The following is a 27455-nucleotide window of genomic DNA, read 5'->3' as shown; positions in this document are numbered from 1 at the left end:
CAGTTGTCTCAGGTTTGAAGGGTGCCTTTTCCAGACGGCATGTTTCAGTTCCTTTCAAAGATGCTCAATAGGTCAGGGCTCATAGAAGGCCACTTTAGAATAGTCCAATGTTTTCCTCTTAGCCATTCTTGGGTGTTTTAGCTGTGTGTTTTGAGTCATTGTCCTGTTGCAAGACCCATGACCTGCGACTGAGACCAAGCTTTCTGACACTGGCCAGCACATTTCTCTCTAGAATCCCTTGATAGTCTTGAAATTTCATTGTACCCTGCACAGATTCAAGGCACCCTGTGCCAGATGCAGCAAAGCAGCCCCAGACCATAACAGAGCCTCCTCCATGTTTCACTGTAGGGACAGTGTTCTTATCTCAGTATGCTTCATTTTTCCACCTGTGAACATAGAGCTGATGTGCCTTGGCAAAAAGTTCAGTTTTTGTCTCATCTCTCCATAGGACATTCTCCCAGAAGCTCCTGAAACAATTCTTTCCTTTGCTTTCTCTGGCCCATGTTGAGTGTGGTACACACCATGTCACCAAACAGCACAGTGACGACCTGTAGCCCTATATATAGGCCCACTGACCTGTGATGACCTGTGATGCTAATTAGTGGACACACATTGGATTAACATGTCCCTTTGGTCACATAATTTTCAGTCTTTTCTAGGGGTACTATCATATTTGTCCAGGCCAGTTTCATGAGTGTATTTGTTAAATAATTCTGTTGAAGCATGGTTGAAAAGCAATGTCTGACTTTCATTAGTTGAATTTCATAGAATTTTTAGTTATTATTACTTTTGTCAGATTCAAGTTATTTTTGTGACGATTGTGAGTTTTTCTTTCATTAACCAAAGGGTACCAACAATTTTGTCCATGTGTGTATATCTTTAATTGGTTATTTTCAGACGCCATGTTGCTCATCATTCCTGTTTTCACAGCTACACTGTGATGTATGCACTTCATTATTCAGCTTTATTTCTTAATCGGTGATACTTGTAGGATTCAACAGCTTGGTGTAGTGTAGTCATTTCAGTACATATGAAAAAAAACCTGCTACATGTTAGTGTGATGTACAGCTACCCATAGGGGGCACCGACAGCATGTGGCGCTTTGTTGTGATTACGTTTACGGTGACGTTAGCTCCCATTGGACACCGCAGTTTTCTAATGAGGAAGTCAGTGGATTTGTTTCTGTTATTAAGTTGTTTTAGATGAATATAGTGATTTAAAATGTAAATAGATTATAGCTATAAAGCACAGACAAAGACAATATGTCTGCTTTAATACCTCAAAAATTCCCCAAATAGACATATTTTGACCCCTTTTTCCTATCTAATTATTTTTATTTACTTTAAGTGGAGTGGCCTCCCCACAGATCTAACCACTAACTTGGTAATTTTAAGAACTTAACAAAATCAATTACAATAAGAGTACCCTTACAATACTGAACATAAATACTTGCCATGTAATGCCACCTGCTGTTTTCTCCAGTCAGTGCTCCAGTCAAACTTTTGTTATGTCCCTGGGCAAGACACTTCACCCACTTTCCCTGGTATCAGTGTCGAGTGTGAGTGTTACTGGTGGTGGAGGGGCTGATGGTGTAGATTGTCAGCCTCACTTCAATCAGATTCCACTCTCCAGGTCACTCCAGGTCAGATGTGGCTACAATAGAATGGAATGAATGCATTATGCAACACAAAAAGGCATGTGTAAAAATGTATTGTTCTTATTATTATTAACATGTGTGTTATAATTGTCAGTCAAATAATAATAAAATAATAATAATAATAAAAACTAAATCTATATAGAGACAATGAACTGTCTCTGACCTTTTTCTTGAAGCTGTGGTAACATGTGCATGTCCTTAACCTAACCATGCACATCTTCACATGATACAAACATATTTGACTGTCAACACATTTTGCACACTACAATAAGTAAAATTTTTATTTTAACATATTTGAGAAGTCCTGCATATTATCTCCTCTCTCCCCACACCTCTCCTCCTCTCATTTTCTTCCTCTTTCCTCTCCCTCCACAATCTCCTTCCTATCTCTCTTTTTTCTCCTCTCTGTTGTCTCTTTCTCCCATTTCCCTCCTTCTCTTTCTCTCTCTCTCTCTCTTCTCTCTGTCTTCTCTCTCTGTCGATTCACAGCTCTGATATTGTGTCCACATTAGTTGAGCTCTCTCTCTCTCCCTCTCTTCTCACAGTCTTCTTTCTCTCTGTCTTCTGTCTCTCTCTGTCCCTCTCTTTTCTCTGTCTTCTCTCTCATTCTCTCCATTCACTGCTCTGTTATTGTGTCCACATTAGCTTTAGGGGCCTCAGATTCACAGGAGCAGCTCAGTATTCTCTCTTCTTCTCTTCTCTCTGTCTTCTCTCTCATTCTCCCCATTCACAGCTTTGTTATTGTGTCCACAGTAGCCGGGCATTAGCTGTGCCTCAGATTCACAGGAGTAGCTCTTTATTCAGCGCCGAGTTTAGTGAATCTAAAACAGGGGCCCAAGAAAACACAACAGGAAGCAACGACCATGGAGACCTGAGGAACATGCACACAAGCACACATGCACACACACCCATGCACACGCACACAGGCACACATACACATGCACACACGCACACAGGCACACACACATGCACACGCACACAGGCACACGAACACATGCGCATGGACACATTCACACAGGCACACAGACACAGGCACACATGCAAATGCACACAGGCACACATGCACCCCCCCCCCCCCCCCCCCCCACACACACACACACACACACTCTTTCTCGTGTATTTGTACTTCTTGTTTCTCTAATCATACACTTTCCTCCACCAGATGACTGATGTCACAAGATAGGAGCTATTTGCTCATTATAAATCTTTATTCATGCTTTTAAAATTAAAATGTAATGTGCCAAATGTGTTTTTTTCTGCTGTGAGATGACTAGGGTTAAGCCTGAGTTTGCTTGGACACAGTGGGCAGGTTCTTCGATTACATCATGGTTTCTCCTTTAAACCCTGGCGCTAATGCAAACACTAACACCACCATTCGCTCTTTACATCTCCCTCTGTCATTCTGACCTCCACACTTCCTCACCATGCATTCACCAACGCACACGGGCCCCCCTCAGCACCCACCCAGCACCCTCTTTTCCCTCTCTCCACCCGGACCTCCAGACCACCCCCTTTGCCGCGGCCGTATGCTCCTCACGGATACCTCTTTGTGGGCAGGGACGCGGTGTCCAGATGGGCTTGAATGGGGCTCTGTGGTGGCTGAATGCTGGGTGAATGTTTGGGGGGCTAGTCTGTTTTTGGATGGAGAGCAGAGAACGCGTGCCTGATTTATTAAAGACCAAACTGAACTCAGCTCCTGTCGCTGTAGAGCCCAGTGCAACAAAAGCTCTGCACTATGGCTCTAACCTGCAAATAACCTCAAAACATTTCACTTATCGGGGATATATTAAAGCAGACCTATTCTGCAAATTGGACTTTTCAGAGTTTTAACCACATTATAGTTGTTATAACCATGTTATAGTTTTTATAACCATGTTATAGTTGTTATAGTTGGCTCCTTCTCATTTCATTAATTTCATAATGAATGATAACACATTTCACTTTGCTTTAAAAGCAAAATAATTGTTGCATAGCTTTTCTTCAAATACGGATCTTTGAGAGAAGGAAATGCCATCGCAGTCCCAGGGGCCATACTTTTCCAGGGAGCCTCAGAGGGGAAGTTACTGAAGTAACAGGAATTAAACTTATTAGACACATTAAGAATCATCTATACATTTTTGAACAAATATAGAAACATACCCATGGTGTTCAATCATGTGAGACCATGGATCTATTAAAATCACTGGAAGGTCCTGTTGCTTGGAGTGCCTCGAGTCAGACTAGTGGCCACTCATTGGTAGTACCATGAAAAATGTTTTCTCATAGAGCATAATGTCACAAACTGACAGGTACTGACAGGGGCTGACAAGGACTAACAGGGCACCTACAACTTTCACAAAGGCAACTTTTACCTATTTTTAGATCATAAACTTTTTCTCAGCTCCAAATCCGTCTGCTGTCTTAAAAAAAACAAACTCTTTTTAATCATTAGCGTCAGCTACACTCTGTCTGCTCTAGGTAAGCTCAAGCGCTGATGGATTAGAGCGGTCACATGGTATGACATGAACGAGCTGTGTGAATGAGCTGCAGGTTTAAAACATGGCTCAGAAGCTCCTGGAAGCACAAACATTATAATTTGCAATTTATTTATTATTCCCTCACCTCCTTCGTGGTCGCTCCACTCGCTCTTGTCGCTCAAGCCTCATGTGGTGTAGTTGGTGTGCATGGTCCATGGGCAGGACCAGATGTATGTAGCCGTACATCTGGTCACTAAAGGCTAAACTCACGACATGTGCCATTGAGAATGGCCCATTGACTTCAGCTGGTGAAAGTATAAGCTGGTGGTGAAGTCCTTAAGGAAAACCTAACAACAGAAACTATTGTTGTTTACTATTTATTGTTGTACTATTAATGCACTGATGCCTTACATAAACCCGGGGTCCTAAACATGGCAACTTGGACCCCTGTTTAACAGTTAAAATGACAATTTCAGTTGACAAATGATTTAAAAACAATATTTTACCATGAAATGTTGTTGTGTTGGAGTGATTCATGTTTGAGTGATCTTTAATCTCTTTTTTTCAAGATACCATTTTGCCAATCAACTCCTATTTTCATCACATACACCCACTGGTCTCTGCTTACTTTGTTCTCCAATATTATTTTCATAGAATTCAGCAGCCTTGCATAGTCATTTTGGTACAAATGAAAACAAAAAAATGCAGTATCCATAGGGGGCGCCATCAGCTTCATGGCTCTTTGTTGTGATGATGATGATGATGTGATGATCAATGAAACCAAATCAGACTGATCAAATAGATAAACTTAGTGCCTGTGTGAAGGACATCAAAACCTGGATGACCTTGAATTACCTGCTCTTAAATCCTGAAAAAACAGAGGTCATTGTCATTGGTCCCAAAGGTCAAAGAGATTCTCTGTCGGACCAGATAATCTCACTCGACAATGTGAGTATAGCTTGTAGCCCTACTGTAAAAAATCTTGGAGTCCTATTTGATCAAAATCTCTCATTCACAGCCCATATAAACCTAGCTTGTAAAACCGCACACTTTCACCTGCGAAATATAACTAAAATTAGAAATATTTTACCTAAAAACGATGCTGAAAAACTCATCCATGCATTTGTTACTTCCAGACTTGATTACTGTAATTCTCTGCTCGCCGCCTGCCCCAAAAGTACTATAAGGAGCCTCCAGTTGGTCCAAAATGCAGCGGCCAGAGTCCTAACAGGAACTAAAAGAAGAGACCACATCAGTCCTGTACTAAAATATCTGCACTGGCTTCCTGTCGAGCTTAGAATCAAATTCAAAGTCCTCCTCCTGACATACAAAGCACTAAACGGTATGGCCCCATCCTATCTGCAAGATGCTATTGTCCCGTACCAGCCAAACAGAGCACTCCGCTCTCAGAATGCAGGACTATTAGTGGTTCCTAGAGTGTCCAAAAGTACAGTGGGAGGGAGAGCATTCAGTTACCAAGCTCCTGTGCTATGGAATCAACTCCATGCTGATGTTAAACAGGCCCCCACAGTCTCTGTATTTAAGACAAGGCTTAAAACCTTCCTCTTCGGTATAGCGTATGACCAGGTTACATAGTGAGGGAGTTAGGGACATTAAAACCCGGGATAAGATAAGCTGCAGTAGGAGATAACTAGCTGGGGGAAGTATGGCAACCTGAGCACTATCCTCTGCTTTGTCCTATTTTCTCATCAGCAATGCTATTCACATGTTGTCCCCTGTCCCACTCCCCCTGTGGAGTGTATCTCTTTCAGATGCCCTGATGACAGCTGGACCATCTCCTCCTCCCCGCCTGGCCCTCCTCCTCGCCCGGCTCTCCTCGCCCGGCTCTCCTCGCCCGGCTCTCCTCGCCCGGCTCTCCTCCTCCTCGTCTGGTCTTCCTCCTCCTCGCCTGGCCGATTTTTCTTGTTTTGTCTGATTTTTCCTGTTGTTTTGTTTTTGTGTGTAGGCAGCACGGTGGCTGAGTGGCAACACTCATGCCTCACAGCAAGAGGGTTTGGTTCGATCCCCGGGTCACCAGGCCTTTCTGTGTGGAGTTTTTCATGTTTCTCCCCGTGCCTGGATGGGTTTCCTCCGGGTACTCCGGTTTCCCCCACCAACCAAAACATGAACGCCCTTCGAAACAACTGTTGTTGTGATTTTGGGCGTTACAAAAATAAATGAATTGAATTGAATTGATGATGTTTACGGCAACATCAAGTCTTACTGGGCACTGCAATTTTCATCTAAATGATTCTAGTGAAGGTGTATGAAGTTTAAAAACACACTGGAGCACCTCCTGTATTACCACATGGTGACATCACAAGGTAGAACAGCGTTTTCTATTTGAGAGAAGAACATGTGTTGAAGAACAGTGTAATATGGGCCCTTTAATAAAACTATTTCTATACTATATTATACTATTACATAACTTTGTATGACTGGTAACAAAGTAATCAACCAATTCAAATCAGGTTAAAACATTATCGACTAGCCTCTGAGAAAAATACTATTGAAGTGATAAAAAAACTCTGGTACAAGAGTCAAATATGCATGAATACACAACACTTATATATTTATTCTGCATATCCATACCAATAAAGTGAATCTAACCTGCATGTTCCTAGAAAGATCATTTGTCCTTTATTGTGGTAACGACCGGATCTCAGGGTAACTCTGGTGATCAATTATCCCACAGTGACCCAACGAGAGGAGGGGGGGCGAGGAGCTGGTGCATGCCCACGAGAGGGTCCAACGCTTGGGCACTGAGCAGCAGCAGCACCCCCTCCCTCCTCCATACATGCTTCTGTGAGGCTGAATGGGGCCGAGTTAGCTTGAGTCCAGTCCAGGTCCAGTTCTGGTCCAGTTCTGGTCCTGCTCTGGTCCAGACAGTATCGGACGGACAAAGAGACATGTGGACCCAGGCCTGAGAGATCTCCATTCTGCACCACTCAAACGCACTGAACCAGCGAAACACAAGGAAAGGTAAGAATACAATCCAAACTGCTGTCAAGTGGTGACAGGAATAAAACAGGTTTGAAACAGGGCTGAAACAGGGCTGAAACAAGACTAAACCAGGTCTTAAACAGGTGTAAAACTGGTCTAAAGTAGGTCAGAAACAAACAAGAATCAAAATCAGGCCTAAACAACACTGGGACTAAACCTGAACTGAACAAGAATTAAACCAGGGCTAAACCAGGTCTGAAACAGGACTAAAATACGGCTAAACCTGCACTAAAACTGGTCTAAAGCAAGACTAAAGCAGGTCTAAAATAACACTAAACAAGGACTAACGCAGGTCTAAAACAAGTGCAAAACAGGTCTAAAACAGATCTAAACAACCAAAATCACTGGGACTATACCAGAACTAAACAAGGGCTAAATCAGTTCTACAGGTTTACATCATTCAAGGTGTGCAATATTCGCTATATTACAATGATCTATATGTCTTTGTGTCACCTTTTTGGCTACACACAGCACTTTTTATTCTTCTGTAATTAAATCAAAGTTGAGATTTTAAATGGTCATGAGTGATAATCAACAATATCTTGGTGAGTTGCTATATGATATGACTTAGGATTATTATTACTATTATTATTAATATTACTCATTTGAGATGCTAACAGACAGAAATCACAAACACTATCTTACTGTGTATTGTGTTTTTTATTTGGACTTCCATCGGTGCGGGTTTTTCCCTTCCTCTCCTCCAACACACCTGCTCTCAAGGTCTAAAACAAGACTAAAACATGACTAAAGCAGGTCTAAAACAGTTCTAAACCAGTACTAAAACAGGTCTAAAATGGGACTAAAGCAGGTCTAAAACAGGACTAAAAAGGTCTAAAAAAGGTCTAAAATGGGACTAAAGCAGGTCTAAAACAAGACTAAAACAGGTCTAAAGCAGGTCTCAAACGGGACAAATAAGAACTAAAACCAGGTCTAAACAACTTGAAACTACACCAAAACTAAACCTAAACTAAACCAGGACTAAGCGAGTTTAAAACGGGTCTAAAACAGGTCTATTATTATTATTATTATTATTATTATTATTATTATTATTATTATTATTGTTGTTGCTGTTGTTGCTGTTGTTGTTGTTATCATTATTATGCCCGAGCCCCTACAGGGTGTACCATGCACTTATCATTGCAGACTGTTTTGACAAAGTTGTGCATGAAACCTATGGCCTGAGATATGCCCATTGACTCAATGTTGACAAAGGTAGCGCGAAGTGCTCATGTCTCCCAAACACACTCCTGGCATCAAGCCCTATCCAGGCCGTATTTATTAGTGCTAAAATAAATGGAAATCAATGGGAAGCCAATGGGTGACCCCGACGTCATGGCGAATGACTGGCATGTTTTTATGTGCAGCTCTGTTAAACTGTATTAAAATATACATATATATATATATATATATATATATATATATATATATATATATATATATATATATATATATATATATATATATATATATATATTTATTTATATCTCTATATATAACATCTCTATATATAACTCAACATTTTGAATGTTTTTGACTAACTTTATATTTCAGACATTTTTGCTTCTCTTTAAAAGTCTGTTCCATGGTCAAAGCTGCATCTCTTGTCCATTTATTCATTTATTCCAACATTTTTGCTTCACAAATGTCCACTCCAGTCCAGTCGCTGTGGGCAGAGCTTTGATTCTTGCTTAGTACCGATTATTAAAGAAGCTCTACTTTGTCACCAATGATTTAGAGTTTTTCTTGTCTCTGGTTTTGTTGGTGTCTGGTCAGAGCCATCCAAACTTTACCTTCCATAACTGTATCTCCAAATGGACACTGTCCATTCAGGCTTCACCGGCACAAAGCAGCAGCACAAAGAAGCTCTGTGAATGTCTCTACTGTTCCTTTATCTGCGCTGTAACAAAGCATTCCTCTGTGAGAGAAGAGACGAAGAGAAGAGGAGAGGGAAGGAGGAGAGGAAGAAGGAGAGAGAGGAGAGAGACAGGAGAGGGAGTCAGATAGAAGGAGAGAGAGAAGAGAGGAGAGGAAGAGAGGAAGGAGAGAGGAAGAAAGAGAGATAGGAGAGACAGACAAGAGGGAGAGAGAGGGAGGAAGAAACAGAGTGAGGAAAGAAAGACAAGAGGGAAAGAGGGAGGAGAGCGGAAGGAGAGAGAGAGAGAGAGAGAGGAGAAACAGATGAGAGGGAGAGGGAGTGAGGAGAGAGGAAGAAAAAGAAAGGAAGGAAGAAAGAGGGGAGGAGGGAGAGAGGGGAATAGAAATAGATACATGGAACAAAAGATGAGAGAGAAAGGGAGGAGGAAGAAGTCAGGATGTAAACATTGGACTGAGCTCATTTACACAATTGTCATGATGACTGTTCTGCAGAAGATGTGGAGTTTTATAAAGATCTGTAATGTAAATGGTAAAACGTTTACTGATAAGATTATGCACAGTGTAAATACATACAGTATGTGCCAATGAGATGCCCACAAACGTTAAAGAAAATTCAGAGCATTGAGCCTTTCTTTAAACTGGGACAGTGACGTTGACCACAGTGATGGGATTTTTCAAAAGACTCTTTCACTATATATTTATATGACAGAAGCCAATGTGAGAACTCATTTGATCTATAGAGATCTAGGTAGAAAGTATTTGAATCAGAAACACTTCAGCTGCTCCTGTCGAGGAGGAGCAATGACTCTAGTCCAAGCTCCTCTCCATATCTCTAACAGCTGCAGGCCTAAAGAAAACTTATTGCCAATAAACACTGCAAAACATTCAGTGAAGGCATAGACAGAGCTGGTATGTGCTATGAGGAAGTGTGACGCCTCCTTCCTGTGAGAAGCAGAGTGGCAGGGGACAGTTCAGAGAGCAATCCTGTGAATCATGTGATTGTGATAATTAGTATTCTGAAAGGAGCTTCTTGCGTAATATGCGTTGTGCTGTAATTAAAACAGAGATTATATAATGTCATGACTCAAAATGCTGTACATGTGAGGCTCTGAGTGCACGCACACGGCTCTGGATCTGAGGCACCTCAGCGTCTGCAGAAAAGAAAAAAAAAAAAAAGGGAAATTAATGAGGGGGACACTCTCGGGTATTAACTGTCAACACATCACATATTTAGATTACATTACTTTTGTTTTGAAAATTCTACACTATACACTCCAAAAAACAACATATTAACATCATTATAAACATACAGATTAACATTTGTAAGTTGGAGGCGCTCTCCCCCCTTCGGAGCACTATCACAACACAATCAGCTGCATCCCACTAAAGAAACAACCGCACATCACATCAGGTGGATGATGGACTATTAGACAGAATATTACTGCTTACTGGGGTTCAAATAGAGAATACTCAGAGGTGTATGAATGGCTTCTAAAGCTTCTTCAGGCGTGATTTTGATAAGAGAACAACCTGTTAACTAGTTTATGGTCTGAGTAATATATCCCATTTCTCATTCTCTTTTGCCTTTCTTTACCTGATTTACAGTGATGTAATGGAGATTCAAAGTTTACCCCAAATCGATTCTCTTGGGCACAGGTGGTGACGGGCCAGTTTTAAATGCATCTTTCTCCTTAAACCCAGTGAACTGTCTCTGGTTTCAGTGCAGGCTCTTTGTCCAGGTCTGGCCTTTCCAAATGTCTTTATTTGAGTGGACTCAGATAAATGTGCTCTTAGCTTCATTCACTTCGATTCAATCAGGCTCCACAATCAGGACTCTGTTGGACAAGAACATCTCATTCACTGAAAGTTTCCTCTCCTTGTTTCTTATCTCTTCTTTCCCCCTGTCTAATTGTGAAACTTAAAAAAAGCAATGTCTAATGTATCCATGTCGTAATGACTGACAGAGGGACCAAAGAGACAGGACTTGGGGAAAAGCTTAGCAATGTTTATTATTTTCCATCCATCAATTTTCTTCCGCTTATCCGGGGCCGGGTCGCGGGGGCAGCAGTCTAAGCAGGGACTCCCAGACTTCCCTCACCCCAGACACGTCCTCCAGCTCCTCCGGTGGGACCCCAAGGCGTTCCCAGGCCAGCCAAGAGACATAGTCCCTACACCGGGGCCTCCTCCCGGTGGGACATGCCCAGAAATCCTCCCTAGGGAGGGGTCCAGGAGGCTTCCTGAGCAGATGCCCGAGCCACCTCAGCTGGCTCCTCTCGACGTGTAGGAGCAGCGGTTCTACTCCGAGCTCCTCCGATGTGACTGAGCTCCTCACCCTATCCCTAAGGGTGTGCCCAGCCACCCTGCGGAGGAAACCCATTTTGGCCGGTTGTATCCGCGATCTTGTCCTTTCGGTCATTACCCAGAGCTCATGACCATAGGTGAGGGTAGGAACGTAGATTGACCGGTAAATCGAGAGCTTTGCCTTCTGGCTCAGCTCCTTCTTCACCACAATGGACCGATTCAGCGACCGCATCACTGCAGACGCTGCACCGATCCGCCTGTCAATCTCATGCTCCATTCTTCCCTCACTTGTGAACAAGACCCCGAGATACTTCAACTCGTCCACTTGAGGCAGAGACTCACCGCCCACCCACCTTTTTCCAGTCGAGAACCATGGCCTCGGATTTGGAGGAGCTGATTCTCATCCCAGCTGCTTCACACTCGGCTGCAAACTGCCCCAGTGCCTGCTGCAGGTCCTGGCTCGAAGAAGCCATCAGGACCACATCATTCGCAAACAGCAGAGATGTGATCCTGTGGTTCCGGAGCCAGACCCCCTCTACCCCCTGGCTGCGCCTAGAAATTCTATCCATACATATAATGAACAGAACCGGTGACAAAGGGCAGCCCTGGCAGAGTCCAACATGCACCGAGAACAGGTCTGACTTACTGCCGGCAATGTAAACACAGCTCCTGCTCAGGTCATACAGGGACCGGACAGCCCTTAGCAAAGAGCCCTGGATCCCGTACACCCGGAGCGTGCAGAGTATAGAGCTGGTCCATTGTTCCGCGACCAGGACGAAAACGACACTGCTCCTCCTGAATCCGAGGTTCGACTATCGGTCGGATTCTCCTCTCCAGTACCCTGGAATAGACCTTACCGGGAAGGCTGAGGAGTGTGATTCCCCTGTAATTGGAACACATCCTCCGGTCCCCCTTCTTATACAGAGGGACCACCACCCCGGTCTGCCAGTCCAGTGGTACTGTCCCTGACCGCCATGCGATGTTGCAGAGACGTGTCAGCCAAGACAGTCCCACTACATCCAAAGATTTGAGGTATTCGGGACGGATCTAGTCCACCCCCGGAGCCTCGCCACCGAGGAGCTTGCCAACCACCTTGGTGACTTCAGCCTGAGTGATGGTCGAGTCCGCCTCCGGGTCCCCAGTTTCTGCTTCCTCCTCATGACGGGGGGATTGAGGAGATCCTCAAAGTATTCCTTCCACTGCCCGACAACATCCCCAGTCGAGGTCAGCAGCCCTCCACCCGCACTGTAAACAGTGTTGGTGAAGCACTGCTTCCCCCTCCTGAGGTGTCGGACGGTTTGCCAGAATCTCTTTGAGGCCGTCCGATAGTCCTCCTCTATGGCCTCCCCAAACTTTTCCTAACCTCGAGTTTTTGCCTCTGTGACCGCACGAGCCACGGCACGCTTGGCCCGCCTGTACTCATCGGCTGCCTCAGGAGTCCCACGAGCCAACAAGGCTCTATAGGACTCTTTCTTCAGCTTGACAGAATCCCTTACTTCCGGTGTCCACCACCAGATTCGGGGATTGCTGCCGCGACAAGCATAGACCTGTGTTAGGTGTCACTTTTATTCAGTTTTTAAATGTGCAAATGAAGGTAGATAGATCAGAGAGGTGAGAGTGGGGTTGTTTGCCGTGGTCCAGGAATACAGCGTGAGCAGCGCTGACAGAGACGAGGTGAGCAGTACCAGTAGAGGTGAGCTGGATCGGAAGATGTGAGGTTCGTACCAGTTGTGGAGAACTGGGTCGAAGACAGAGGAGCTGAGCAGCTCCATGGAGCAGGATCTGATGAGGAGCAAAAATGTCAAAGTTAGAATGAGTAACAAAATGCAAAAACATGCAACTGAGTCAAGCAGAGTTGTACTGTGGCTATGCGGACGATCTAATGCTGAGTCTCAGTTCCTGGCTCCCTTTGTTCTCCCCAGGTGCAGCTTGATTACTGATTACATGTAGGTGTGCATGGAAGGGGCCCAATTCTCTGCCCAGCTCAAGGCTCAGACACAGAAGGGAGGGGGGAAACAGTACAACAAAAGGCAGGGCAGACTGGGTTCATGAAACCATGATAATATTACCTCTGAATTATCTCATGAATTAACATAGTCTTCAGAACAGGCCTACAGTCAAAATTCTATAGGAGTTGGATTTTAACTGTCAAAATAAAGATATTTTAACATGGTTAATATCTTTAAAATGACTTTAACCTGTGGGATGACTCCCGCTGAAAGTAAGAAAAGCACAGACAGCTTTCCCTACACAAATACACAAAGTGCACAACTTTCACAAACAAGATTATATTTCCAGTCAAAAAGTCTGAAGTATGTACTGTATGTTGGCATCCATGTTTGTTTTGGTTCATTTGGGTGCTTCATCTTTGGCTTTGCCAAAATGTCAGTGATGCTCTGTGATTGGTCCAGACTCTCACCCAGCACCAATGGGAGCCTGGCAAGATGGATTCTTGTTTGACTGAGCAGCCAGTCTCTTCTACATTCTGTTCAAATGCAGAAGGGTCTGGAATGCAACCACAGAGTTTGACCTATGGACAGTCCAACCACAGGCACTAATTTGTCTAATTTCTCTCAAATGCAGAAGACATCTTCTCTCTAAAACTCATGTATCGTTCAGAGCAAAATATATCACTTGTTTTACCTGAGATAAATAGTTTGGTACATCAACTGTTGGATTTGCCAAAAATCTACATGCTTTATTTTGTGTTTTATTTTGTGAGACCGATGCGTTTCTCTGATAGGTTAGTCCCCTTGCCCATCTGAAATCAGGGAGACAGAAAACAGCTCCAGACCCAGAGAGCTTTGTAAATTATCTGGATTACATATCTGTGTTACCCCCACTAAGAGGCAATACTTTGTGTACTGGCCTTGTAGAAGACGATGGCCGTGTCCCAATTCGCCAAATGCACCCTTTGAAGGGTCCCTTCGAAGTACTCTTCAAAATGTAGTTTGAAGGTTCCGGTCGAGAATCTGCCCTCCTCAGTGTAGCCGCCATCTTACTGAAGTGGAACAGGCCTACACCACGGACCGCACTTCCACCGCTATCTTTGAGCGTACGATACGTACATTACGTACGTTATTTTTACTGATTTATTATTTAATAGAAGAAAAGTCAAGATGTTGTCGTCACAGCCGTTTCTTTCTGTTTAGATTGAATATCAATAGGCAAATATAACGTTCGAGGTGATTTTTTTACTCAATTGTAGCTACTTCATAACTTAAACAAAATATACCTTGTGAAAACGTAATAACAGAGACAGAGATAACAGTATAATTTTGACATTCATAGTCTATAAACCAGAGAACACTGATTAGTTGTACATAAAGTGGGATATTGCAGTTTAATGGTTCGGTATTTTGGCCAGTGGCTACACCACTTTAATAACAGTAGAGGGCACTGTTTCCCTTCTATGCCGTGCCAGTTCTTTTCATCTGATTATTATAAAGTATTTTCTAGCAGTACAGTGCTACATCAAGCCAAGTCTTGATTTACTAACACGAAAGTAAATGACACGTGCCCATGAGGGGGTGCAGACCTATAGAATGTACGGAACTCATGAAGATTTTGTGCACGTCTCAGGACTCTCTTCTGTCCTTTCCTGAGAGTCCGTTGCTTCATTGTTCACAGTACCTGTGTGCAACTCATTAAACCCTTCTGACTTTACGTTTCAGTCTCTTGGTCTTTGACGCTTTCAATAGAAACGAACATTCTTAAATTATTCTTATTGCAGTAATAATTTTTAATGATAATAATGTCTTCTTATTGTCTAGCAATAACTCCACATTCCTTTATTCCATGTAACTCCCCTCCTTTTTAATAATCAAACACACTGTACAGATCTTTATTCAGATTTAACAGTTTCATGTTGCACTGATGAGGTAAACCAGTACGAACATTTGAACGTGTATTGCGCAACGGACTCCATTTTCTTCTCTTTTTTGCGTAGCCGCGGTGCATGATGGGATATAGAAGTGTGTGAAGTGTGCACGGATGCACACTTCGGTTACCTCCGATCTCCGTGGAAACGGTGCAAAGGGAAGGGCAGGTTTGTCGGGCGCATTCAGTAGGGTGCGTTGAAATGGGACAGCCCTTGTCGTGCCGGAAATTACGTAACTGCCCTTCGATGCACACTTCGAATGCTGATTCTAAGGCCAGTTTGGCGAATTGGGACACGGCCAATAAGTCGCTGGCGGCAGGGCGGGTTTAGACTGTTCTTTATGTGGTGCATGAGTTAAACACCTCCACACAATAAGTCACTGACAGCAGGGTGGGTTTACACTGTTCTTTATATGGCACATGTAAAACGGTACCAACAAAATACAGTAAGTATACATTAGTGATCTTGCAAAGAAATACAGCAAACCACCTTTTAAAATACAACTGCTAACCCAAATTCACGCTAGTAACTCAATATAAGTTAACATGTAAATATGCTTGTAAATAGTTCATGTTCATAGACTAAGTTATTGTATACTATGGGGATTGCCTCCATGAACTTATTACAGAGTAATTAACACATGTCAGCCAGCAGAGAGCTTTACTGCATGCACTCCTGTGCACTCCCCTCATGGCCTTTTATATTAAAGGCAAAATAGACAGATCAGAACACGTCCTGTTTAAACCTTTGTTTAAACTGCTAAATAGAAGTGCTATTTTTCATTTATTCATAAAATCTTGTTATAGGTCATCCCCAGGTCATCTCCAGTTGTTCCGTAGGTAATCTCCAGGTCATCTCCAGTTGTTCCATAGGTCATAAGTCATCTCTAGTTGTTCCATAGATCATCTCCAGTTGTTCCATAGGTCATAGATCATCTCCAGTTGTTCCACAGGTTATCTCCATTTTTTTGTGGTTGTATGAAAACACTGTTTTTGAAAGTTCATTTTATCACATGGTTTATATTACACTTCTTTATTCCTAAACTAGGGTACTAATTGAGTCTTACTTTGTACATGATTTGTAGTGTTTTGAATTTGATCAAGTCTAAGGTGCATGACTTCAAAAACACTAGGCTTGTGCCTGTATTCTGTTGCCTTTTCTGCAAAATAAAGAGGGACTATGAATTGGTTCAAATAAACAGGTGAATTTACTTTGCGGCAAACAGAAGTGGCATTATTCAATCAAGATGTCATGATAAAAAAAAAAGACAAAAACTGAAACTAAACCGAACTAAACCAGGAACAGGCCTGATAGTGTGCAGGAAGTGGTGCTGTCACATGACCCAGGTCAAATTTGTGTCATTTGGTGATTTTTGGAAACTTAAAATGGCATATGGTGGGATTAATGTATTAATGAATGTGTGGAAAATAGAAACTTCATCAAAAAAGTATAGTGGGCAGCTGTGGTGCAACCCCCATGACCCGTGACCGCATCACACATTCTCATGACTCTTCATATAACTGATTCTGATCTCTAAAGCATGAGACATTACTGCTGCATTTAGGTTTGTTCATTTCACAGGTAATGTTATGGGTTACAGCTTGCAGTACATTTGTCAAGTGTGTTTAGCGGGGGGTTAGTAACTGTGGTGTATGTCTCTCTCTCGCTCTCTCAATATAGCTCCACCCATTGTGGCAATCACTGCACACTTTGTATTCCACAAATGAACCCTGAAGTGAAAGTGAAAACCATTTCAGGAGACTCCACATGAATTTCATAGAGAGAAGGACAAAGGTTTTCCAGCACTATAAACAGAGCAAAGAGTGGACACTCTGAGGACCCTGAATCTAAAAATACAAAATTTAACACCTATTGTGAATGTTTTTTTCATTGCTACATAATTCCATACATCTTGCATCATATATGTGTTTAACATTTGGCAAATAGTAAATATAAAGAATGAACATTGAATGAGAAGGTGTGTCCAAACTTTTGACTTTCAGCACTTTTTATTATTTTTTTTCAAATGAACAGATTTTTGATATAGTCATAATATGGCTTAATATCTGGATATTGATTTTTTGACAACCCTGCTGAATATGTTACAATTCAATATTCAATATTGCCTGGGATCCAGAATACACATACACATTGTCTGTCCATTTCAAAACAAATATGGAAGGAGGAAGGAAGAAGAGAAAAAAATATCACAGGGTTAATGTAGAAACATTGCAGATTGAGAAATGCTGCAGAAATGAGCAAAACATTAAACTGTGAAGGGAAGTTTGATTTTGTTTGTAAGTGACAGATGACCAATGAGCTTCATTTCACATGCATCACTAAAAAAAACAAAACTGATTGAATGTACGTGTTTGGTACAGAGAGATATCATTCTTAATATGAAAGGCATTTAAGACTATACTATCACAAACAAGATCTGTTTACAATGAATTTAATATTATGTCTTCTTGTTTCTTTGTCTAGATGACGTCATCCACACCCTCCTCATCTTGTAGCTCCTCCCCCAACAAAGTGTGCCACTCTCAGACACAAACTGATGTACTCAAGCCTCTACTGGGTGGGGCTATCGCGGGAGTGGGTGGAGCTCTCAGGAAAAGGAGGCGTGTCATGTCCAAAGATGGGCGGAGTAACATCCGCATCGAGCACGTGAGCGGCCGCAGCGCCCTCTACCTGCGGGACCTGTGGACGACCTTCGTGGACATGCAGTGGAGATATAAGTTCTTCCTGTTTACGGCCACGTTCGCTGGGACCTGGTTCGTGTTTGGAGTTCTGTGGTACCTGGTCGCTCTGGTGCATGGAGATCTGCTTGGTAAGACTGAGGGGACTTACTATTAAAGGGGCACTATAGAACTTTTCTGCTTGTAGTGTTCAGGTGCACCAAGTCAACACTGCATCGACTCTCTAAAACAGGCTCTAAAACAGCTCATGGAAAATAATACAGGCCGAATGACAATGGCAGCATCCACAGCAGTAAATAATATTGCTGTGAATCTAACCCATTTTTCCTGTTGTGGTGTGGCAGAGTTTGACCCTCCGTCCAACCACACCCCGTGTGTGATGCAGATGCAGTCTCTGACCGGAGCGTTCCTCTTCTCTCTCGAGTCTCAAACCACCATCGGCTACGGTTTCAGGTGCATCACAGAGGAGTGTCCTGCTGCCATCATCCTCCTCATCGTGCAGCTTGTCATCACCATGCTCATGGAGATTTTCATCACCGGAACCTTTCTCGCTAAGGTATGCACTGGGGTCAGCTGATGTTCTGTGTTTTATGGTTTCACTGTGTTTTTTTTAAGCAATAGCCTGGTGCAGGGTATCTAAATGTTATTTCACATGTGAGGAAACTTCTCTTCATTTGACCCATCCTTCACTGCTGCTGGGCCTGAGTGTGCCCCATCTCCAGAGGCCTCATTCATAAAGCTTGTTTACGTATTGTAAGCTAGAACCCTGGCGTGTTCTCTCCTAGTCTGAAGACACTGGGAAAAGATGACACTCAGGGAGAGGAGAAGAAGTGAAGAGAGTTTAAGGAAATGTTTGATCAGGAAATCATCAGAAAATAGGCTACATCATACAAAATAATAACATTCAGATTCGCACATTTAAGCACATGGCCAACACATGGGGAAGGACTGTTTATTCCACTCATTATTCTCAAAAATATTCTGCATTTCAAGCCATTTTCTCTTGTGCACAAGTGTGTGCACTGGATCTCCCTGAGCCTGTGCTGTGACCATAGATCACAGCCTATGGCTGTGATCCAATGCAGACAGGATGAAATAACCTGAGAGAAAGCTCTTCCCTCAAACAGAGCACATGAGGCTTCAGTTTAATGAAGCCCCGGGGGTAAACGCAGTGCAAACACTTCACGTTTGCCTTTGTGCCCTGTGTGCCAGTGTCTGTGCATGAGCCTATTGTCTGAACCTGAACAGAACCTAAAATTTTCCCTGCATTTTTTCAAGAATTCAAGCAAATAAGAGCTTGCTCTCAAGGGCCCTCCCTGTCTAAATAAAGGACATAATTATGTCTGTGTCAGTCTCGACCCAGGCCCATGCACTCAAACACATATGCAGAGTTTTGATGTTACGTGCAGAGTTTTATTGCTTGGGAGACGAAGCGTTTGTCTCCTGGCTGCTGATCCACCTATCCCTCTTTCACTCAGGGAGGCCATCTGAACAGAACCTGCCCTAGCTTTCAGAAGGCCCTGAACAGAATTTGTCTCTGGGGCCCTCGGCAGTGAATGTACCCTGGCTCAGCTATTGATGATTCACATTTGACAACATTACAACTATGGTCTCATCACCTCTGCCAATTATATTTTTATAATATGACCAACATCAGACTGAAAATATCCAGAATGTCAAAACTACTACATGTAAGGGGTTGATATTTAAACTGCTGTAAACACACAAGCCCTGTTTCATATTTTATTATTTTCAATATAAATGTATGGGCTCTTTGTATGGGCTCTTTGTATGGGCTCTTTGGTGCTCTGGGGCCCTAAGCGGCTGCTTAGTCTGCTTATAGGCTTATACACGTTCACATCCCAGTCCTTTAACCATTCAGGTGTTTATGTTTGTGAACAGGGCCAGTCCTCCGGCAGATATCATAAGCATACTTGAAAATAGCGATTTACAAGTCTGAAACACAGCAAAAACAACTTTACTGTGGGCTTACCTGTGATGCACTGTGTAAATATTATGATGTATAAGTACTATAACGTAATTTTCTGATTAAGATTAAGAGATGAGTGGTTGCTATAACTTTTATTTGTGTTTATTTGTAATAAAGTGTGTGATATAACTGCTTGTTGCTATGTGGAGTGCCTCCCTTTCTGGTTATCGGCTCATGTTAAGCTGAATCTTATTATTATTTAATCTATACTTGGTTGGTATGGTTTGTCCTTTTATGGTGAATTGGAGGTGTGGAAAGGGTGTGGCCTGTCCTTTTATGGTGAATTGAAGATGTGGAGAGGGCGGGATGTGAGGTGGATTCAGGTGTCCAGATTTCTGTAACAATTCTTTATACATGAGGCCCCAGAACTTGAATAGAGACAAGATCCTTTCTACAGGCTGTATATGAGCAGAAAACATTTAATTATATGACTAAACAAAATAGCATCTTAAAATATTTATAATATTGCCAAATGTTTTCTTTCATGTGTGTCAGGTGGCGCGTCCAAAGAAGCGTGGAGAGACAGTGAAGTTCAGTCAGCACGCCGTGGTGTCCTCTCACGATGGCGTGCCCTGCCTCATGATCCGAGTGGCCAACATGCGCAAGAGTCTGCTCATTGGCTGTCAGGTCAGAAACATCTTCAGATCTGATCATGAAACAACACTAATCTGAGACAAGAGTCAAGACTACAGCAATAAGAGGGTTCAATGTTGCTGGAGAATATCTATTCCATTCATCATACCCTTCCGTTGTGAATGAGGTTTTACAAAAATCAAACTGACTTACTGTCAAAGCCAATTCATTTTGGACAGTAAAAACAATGCCACTGCCAAGGATGGTTAGAAATATCCTTTAGGTGAAAAGCAAGGAATGAATGATTGTGAATGCACCCTGCAGAGAGTAAACTTCAGAACATACCGCAGCACCATGTAATGCACAGTTTTTGTCTTTTAGGTGACAGGTAAGCTTCTTCAGACCTCCCTGACTAAAGAGGGGGAGACGGTGCGCTTGGATCAGAGGAACGTGCCCTTCAGTGTGGATACCTCAAGTGACAGCCCCTTTCTCATTCTCCCCCTTACCTTCTACCATGTGATTGACGATACCAGCCCGCTCCGAGCCTGGGCCAACAAAGGTGAGCCACATGGACATGGTATATGTGAAAATAACTACTTAAAGAGGGGATATTATGCAAAATGTACTTTTTAGAGCATTCAACCATGTTATACTGTTGTTTCCTCATCAAAAACATACCTTAAGAGGTTGTAGATGCTACATCGCCCATGATTCTGCACAGCATTAAGAAACAACAGTATGATACAAAACAATACACTACAACTTCACAAACATGATGAGATGTGCTCATCTGAAGCATCCCTGATGGGCAAGGGGGGACTCAGAATGTCAACAATGAAAGTGGAAGTTATTAAGCATATTAGTACGTTGTTTTCAGGGAATACAGCATTTTCAAAACAATAAAAGGAAACTAAATATGGTATATGTTATAGTTAATGCCCCACAGGTGTAATAAACTCAGTTTAAGGTTTTTGTAACATACTGATTGTCTTGTTTTATGTGGACGCCGGGAAGAATTCTTATTGCTGAGGTAATGATGGGGGCCGTACATAAAGAATTTAGTTCACATTCAAAATGTCAAACATGTCAAAAACACCTTGATATTAACTGATAGAAAAACGAGTATCGATACAACAAAGTTTGACCTTTCCTGAAGAGTTTTAGAATGATCTAGATCTATATCAGTACTCAGATATAAGTACTATATCAATGCTAAGAGCACAGGGCTGATTTATTGTCACAGTCAGAAGAGGAAGTGCTTACTTCCTGTAGCTGAATTCCTGTTTTTAGATGTGGCAAAGTTTGTTTTCAAGAGTCATATACTAGTGCAGTTTTTTATTTGCATTTCAAATTTGTAATAAAATATTCAGCAGCAAGGGCACTCACCATAATCTGTTTTGGATTGTTATTAGGATGAGTGTGTGTGGAAAAGTAGACATCTTCGTACACTGATTTCAGTTGGCATGTTCTGAACTTATTATATATATTATATATATTCCCTGAACTAGGGATGTCATGATATAAATCTTTTGTCTTTTAGTCTGATATTTGATTATATGTTCACGATTATTGGCACCACGACAAAGCAACAGTACAGTTTTTATTCACATCATCTAATCGAGCATGACTCCTCAAGTATATGACTATTAAAAAAATAATAATTATATATATATATATATATATATATATATATATATATATATATATATAAATATAAATATCTGAATAAGGAAATTAAGATAATATAAATTAAAATAAAAGCATATAGGTTTGGGGTGTAGATTCAATTAAAATGGCTTAATTTTGCTTCTAAAATTTTCGTGATTATTTACAATTATTTTGTGATCTAAAGGATCACAATTAACAATCAACAAATAATCTTGACTTCCCTGTAGATTGTATAGAACATTTGCCTGGCCAGCCAAATCCACATGCTTTGATGTATTAATTTGACAAAGACGTGGCTGCTCAGACAAATAGGACATACACCTTAGAGATCAGAAAACACATCTTTAAATTTGCTTGTTGTAAAACTCTCTTGTGTCCAGCAGGGGGTGGCTGGACTGACCCAGAGCTGTCTGACTTTGAGCTGTTGGTGATCATGAATGCCACAGTGGAATCAACCTCTGCAACCTGCCAGGTTCGTACATCCTACCTGCCTGACGAGATCTTGTGGGGCTACGAGTTTCCTCCCGTTGTCTCCCTCTGCCCCAACGGCAAATACGTGGCTGATTTTGCTTTCTTCGATAAAGTGGCTAAAACAAAAACTATGCCAATCTTCAAAAAGCCCGGCAGTTTCCAGAGCAATGGAGGTGGGACGATTTCCGAGGGAACCGAAACCGAGAAGATCCGATTGGAGCAGAGCTACAGGGACAAGGGGGAGGAACATGGCCGCCGACTGAGTGTGCGCATTAGTAATGTGTGAGCAGGGGAGGTATCTATAATATAAAGGACACTAGAGACTTTATAAACAAAATGCTATGCACTGTGCTTGCTCTTCATGGACATGTTATTGCTTTGCCTGGAATATTTCACAGTATGGCATTAAATATATCTGTCTTACTCGTATTCAAGTACAGATGTTTTTTATTGCTTAAAGTACATTGATAAACATCTATTGTTACTGTGAGTGGGCTTACCTCTCCACAGATACGACCTGTAACTTGGCCTGTCTGGCTTTTCTCCTTGTCTCCATCTATAGAAATATACAAGTTTAATACTATACCGTGGAACATTTAAGGCAAAACAATAACAGCTCCATGGAGACAAGAGAGAGTGGACCCTGCACCAGAAAAGTTATGCAAAATCCACTTTTAATTACATTTTAAACATGTTATAGTGGTTCTCTCATCACTAGATTACTCCACACAATTCTCACTTTGCACCTATCTCATGTACGTATCAAAAGATGTGTACATTAGATCAGGTCGTCTGCAAGTGATTTAACACCAGGTTCTCCACAAACATGAGATACGAGATAGGAGAGGGGCGACCCGTCTTGGCTGCACCCCAGTCCTGTCACTATTACTTATTGCAACAACACTATTGCAACAACACATCATCGGTAGGGTAAAACTAACCTGTTGCATTGTCAGTTTCACAAATAAAAACCCTTCCCTAGCAAGGACCATGCCACAACAATGCTTTTCAATAAAGACATGGTGGTGTGTGAAGATGTTGTGGTTCGCTGGAGAGGAGCAGTAGTAGTAGTAGTCTGCCCCTGAAACTCAGTCAATCATATTAACATATCCAGTAGTTCATAGAAATCTGATATGACGGGGGCCAGCTGTTTGGTCCAACAACAGCCCTGTTTAGTGATGTTAGGTTAAGAGGCAGGCAAGAATCTGAAGTCAAACTAGAATTAAAAGTCAAGGGATCTGTCTCTATTATTAAGTGGGTTGCGTTTTTCGATTATCAAAATGTAAAGTAATGATCTGTTGACTGCCACTTCTATTATTTACTAAATAGTAGAGAAAATATTAGGTCTTATGTAACATGCAAAATGGAAATGTATATATATTTTTGTTTTGTTTTGAGAGTTTTTGTTTGGGAGCATTATATGGGCATGTTCTGGTCATTTTGTAGATTCAACAAAATTGATTAAAGTAGGAATAGTAAGAGCCCAACTGTCCTCCTCAACCTCATTAAATAAAGTGGAAAATGGGATGATGTCATAGTCGCAGATGGGGGCAACAGCAAAAGTTCCCTAAAGGTTACATGTATTCTCAAAAATAACAATAATACTACTACTACTAGTACTACTACTGCTGCTACTACTAATAATAATAACAATATACATTTTAGCTGCACCCATCTGTATTGAATATTATTCAGCTGTAGAATGTTGACACAAGAGCATTTTTCTTCTTTCACAGATGAATTTCAATTAAATAATTCTGTTCCTTTTTTTTTTTGTTGACTTCATTAAATATTCTTGAAAATTGTAAGTAAGCATGCTAACTTTGTGATCTTGTAATAGTCCTTTTTTGTATGAATGGGGACTTTCATTGGTGAGCACAAACTATAAAAGCTCTTGCATCACATCCATTTGCACATGTAACATCCCTTTGAGTTAGATGAAGATGAGCCATTTTAAAGTTTCCCTGAGCATTGGTGCAGTATTGACTTGTTGGTCACATGAACAATAAACATTTTACACAAATGAAGGATTCCCACTTAACTGGAAGTGCCACCACAAAGAAAGTGCAGTTTAGTCGCGTTTATGGAAAAAGTGGGAGGGGCAGAATAAGGTCAATAGTGAGCTTTTCTTTATTTTTACTGCACAATTTTGTACACAAAGCAATTCAAAGTGCATTTTCAAATTTGAGGCCTGTCTCACATCTTCAGGAAGACTGTTCCAGGCTTTAGCTGCATAAAACGGAAACGCTGATTCCCATGTTTAGTCCTGGTTTAGTCCTGGTTTAGTCCTCAGTGTGGGAGAGGTACTTTGGTGCTGGTCCATGGAGAGACTTGTACACAAGCAGAGCTGCTTTAAAGTCTGTTCTCTGAGCCACAGTATTTCCTGGTTCTAGTCAGGTCCCGAGCAGCAGCGTTCTGGATGTACTGCAGCTGTCTTAAGGCTTGTTTGGCGAGGCCAGTGAGCAGGCCGTTACAGTTGTCTAACCTACTGGAGACAAATGCATGGATGAGTCTCTCCAAGTCTGGTTTTGACAGTATATCTTTAAGTTTTGCAATGTTTTTTAGCTGCAGATGTTATTGATGTGGCTGTTAAAGTTCAAGTCTGAGTCCATTGTTACCCCTAGATTTTTAGATTTCTGCATATTAACTAGCAGCAGGTTTGACCCCTGGGACAGGTCAGAGACATTTTATCTGAGACACATTTTCCAATTTCAACAAAGTACTCCCTGTTTTCTAGATAGCACTTAAACCAGTTCAGTGCAGTACCAGAAATGCCCACCCAGTCCTCTAGTCTCTGTAAGAGGATCCCGTGTTTGACAGTGTCAAAAGCGGCACACAGATCTAACAGAATCAAGAGTGAGACTTTGTCTGCATCAGTGTTCAGGCGGATGTCATTTGTCTCCTTAATAAGAGCAGTCTCAGTGCTGTGATGGAGTCTAAAACCTGACTGGAAAATATCAAAGGAGTTGTTCATTTGGAGAAACTTAATAAGCTGTTGGTAAATAACTTTTTCAAGGACTTTGCCTAAAAACGACAAATTTGAGATTGATCAGTAATTGTTCAATATTGTGGCATCAAGACTGCTCTTCTTTAGGAGAGGCTTGATAACTGCAGTTTTCAAAGCTCTTGGGAATGTTCCAGATTGAAGTGACATGTTAACTATGCGAGTGAGTGGGAACAACAAACTGTTGAGCACTGACTTTAGAAATTTAGTGGGTAACACATCGAGGCAGCATGTAGATGAACTCAGACTGGTGATCATCTCTTGGACAGTTTTGTCAGTTACAGGTGCAAAATGAGTCATCTCTAAGTGTGTAGGCGGCTGCAGGCGTGTTATTTGCATTGTGTAATTGATGGTATTTTTAATGCCGTGAACCTTGTTATTAAAGAATACTGCAAACTCATTGCACTTAGATGTGAAAATTAGTTCTAACGGCAGCTGAACTGGGTTTGTTTATCTGTTTACTGTTGCAAATAGGGCACGATAGTTGTTATTCTCTATTTTCCTTTAGTTAATTTCTGCCTTAATACTTAAATAAATGTGTAAAATCTTTGATAACAAGTTGATGATCTAAGTTAGCCTATTGGTACTAGGTCTTAATATTACTTTTTCTTTCAGACTCATTGAATGTAAATATTTTCCAAAATGTGACAGGCCTTAAAGGGGAAATATTTAGTCACATTTTGTCTTTTTTTGTTTTTTTCTGTGTTAATCAAATATTTTTTCCTGTAAGTTGCTGATTTATTCAGCTTTTTTAACTGCAGGTTTTTCTGGTAATAACTTTGGTATAATATAATTGTATTAGGCACTTGGTACTTCAAGATGGTATTTTACTTGTATCTTTAAAACAAGCTGAAATTGTTTGAAAATGTGTACTAGTAATTTTTGTGATGAAATTACGCTTTCTCACATGGAATTTATCTTACGCAGAAGATGCCTCGACAGGAGTAGAATCCTAACCTACCAGTATTTCTATGTTTACAAGTCATGGAGGTAATACAGATTCCAGTTCACATCAACCTAGACGCTGGATAGCACTTTAGTTAGCCCTCAAATTATGAGACAGTGTAATCTCTCTTTCGTCCAGTAGTCGTTCGATGTAAAGACAGTTTCAATAGTGGTCATTATTTTTGTGATCAAAACCATTCATCATACGTAAGGTTCACACTAAAACTCCTCCCTTTGGGGCTGCTGGGCTTAGTAAACTCAGGTTTGGATAAAGCCCAGTGCTTCAAGCCAGTTCCATGATGTGTCGAAACCTCTTGATCGCAAAGCCATGTCCAGTTGACCATCATTAAAACACTGTAATTATCTTTTTCTTTAAAAAAAAAAATAAAAATATGAATAACTTGTAAAATTTTGTGCATACTTGTTGTATTTCCATTGATCTGTAAATACATTTTTGTAACTAACAGTAGAGTTTATTTTTTTGTTTTTTTTTGTTCTATAGTTTCTGTGTTTGATAATGTTGAATGTGAGAGGCATGAAGACCTAAAGTGCAATAAAAGGGCAGTGGACTGTAATTTGAATGGGAAAACGTTATGTAAAGTGGCTTATCATAATGCGTAAGGCTGTGTTTGATAGTGGCAGGACTGACCTCTTTAATATGTGTATTTTTGTACATGTAAAGATTCTAATAATAACACAATTTAATAAAAAGTAATAATTTTTGTGTTATACTGTTTATAATTTCATTCAATGGATCATGTAGTAATTCACATCACTACCCCAATGGTGGAACATAACAAAGTACAAGTAGTAAAGTAGGAAGGCCTACTAAGTATACATTTTAGGAGCAGCCAGGGGCCGGAGGGGGTCTGGTTCGGGAACCATAGGATCTTATCTCTGCTGTTTACGGATGATGTTGTCCTGATGGCT

General features: G+C 41.4%; 1 protein-coding gene across 2 annotated transcripts; it reads left to right on the top strand.

The window, feature by feature from the left end:
* Positions 1–6959: 6959 nt before the first annotated feature.
* Positions 6960–27253, top strand: LOC117385534 (ATP-sensitive inward rectifier potassium channel 10-like). 2 transcript variants are annotated; one of them, XM_033982822.2, is made up of 6 exons: positions 6960–7095; positions 17660–18005; positions 18219–18430; positions 20360–20491; positions 20819–20996; positions 22486–27253. In XM_033982822.2, exons 2-6 carry the CDS (start codon positions 17660–17662, stop codon positions 22860–22862), a joined length of 1245 nt encoding a protein of 414 aa, XP_033838713.1. In that variant the 5' UTR covers positions 6960–7095; the 3' UTR covers positions 22863–27253. The 2 variants fall into 2 exon arrangements, with proteins under 2 accessions (XP_033838713.1, XP_055084493.1); XM_055228518.1 differs by having other exon boundaries at positions 6966–7095; positions 22489–27253.
* The last annotated feature ends 202 nt before the right edge of the window (positions 27254–27455 follow it).

This window comes from Periophthalmus magnuspinnatus, chromosome 17 (assembly GCF_009829125.3).
Source record: "Periophthalmus magnuspinnatus isolate fPerMag1 chromosome 17, fPerMag1.2.pri, whole genome shotgun sequence".
Lineage (NCBI taxonomy): Eukaryota > Metazoa > Chordata > Actinopteri > Gobiiformes > Gobiidae > Periophthalmus > Periophthalmus magnuspinnatus.
This window is presented reverse-complemented; position numbering and strand designations above follow the sequence as displayed.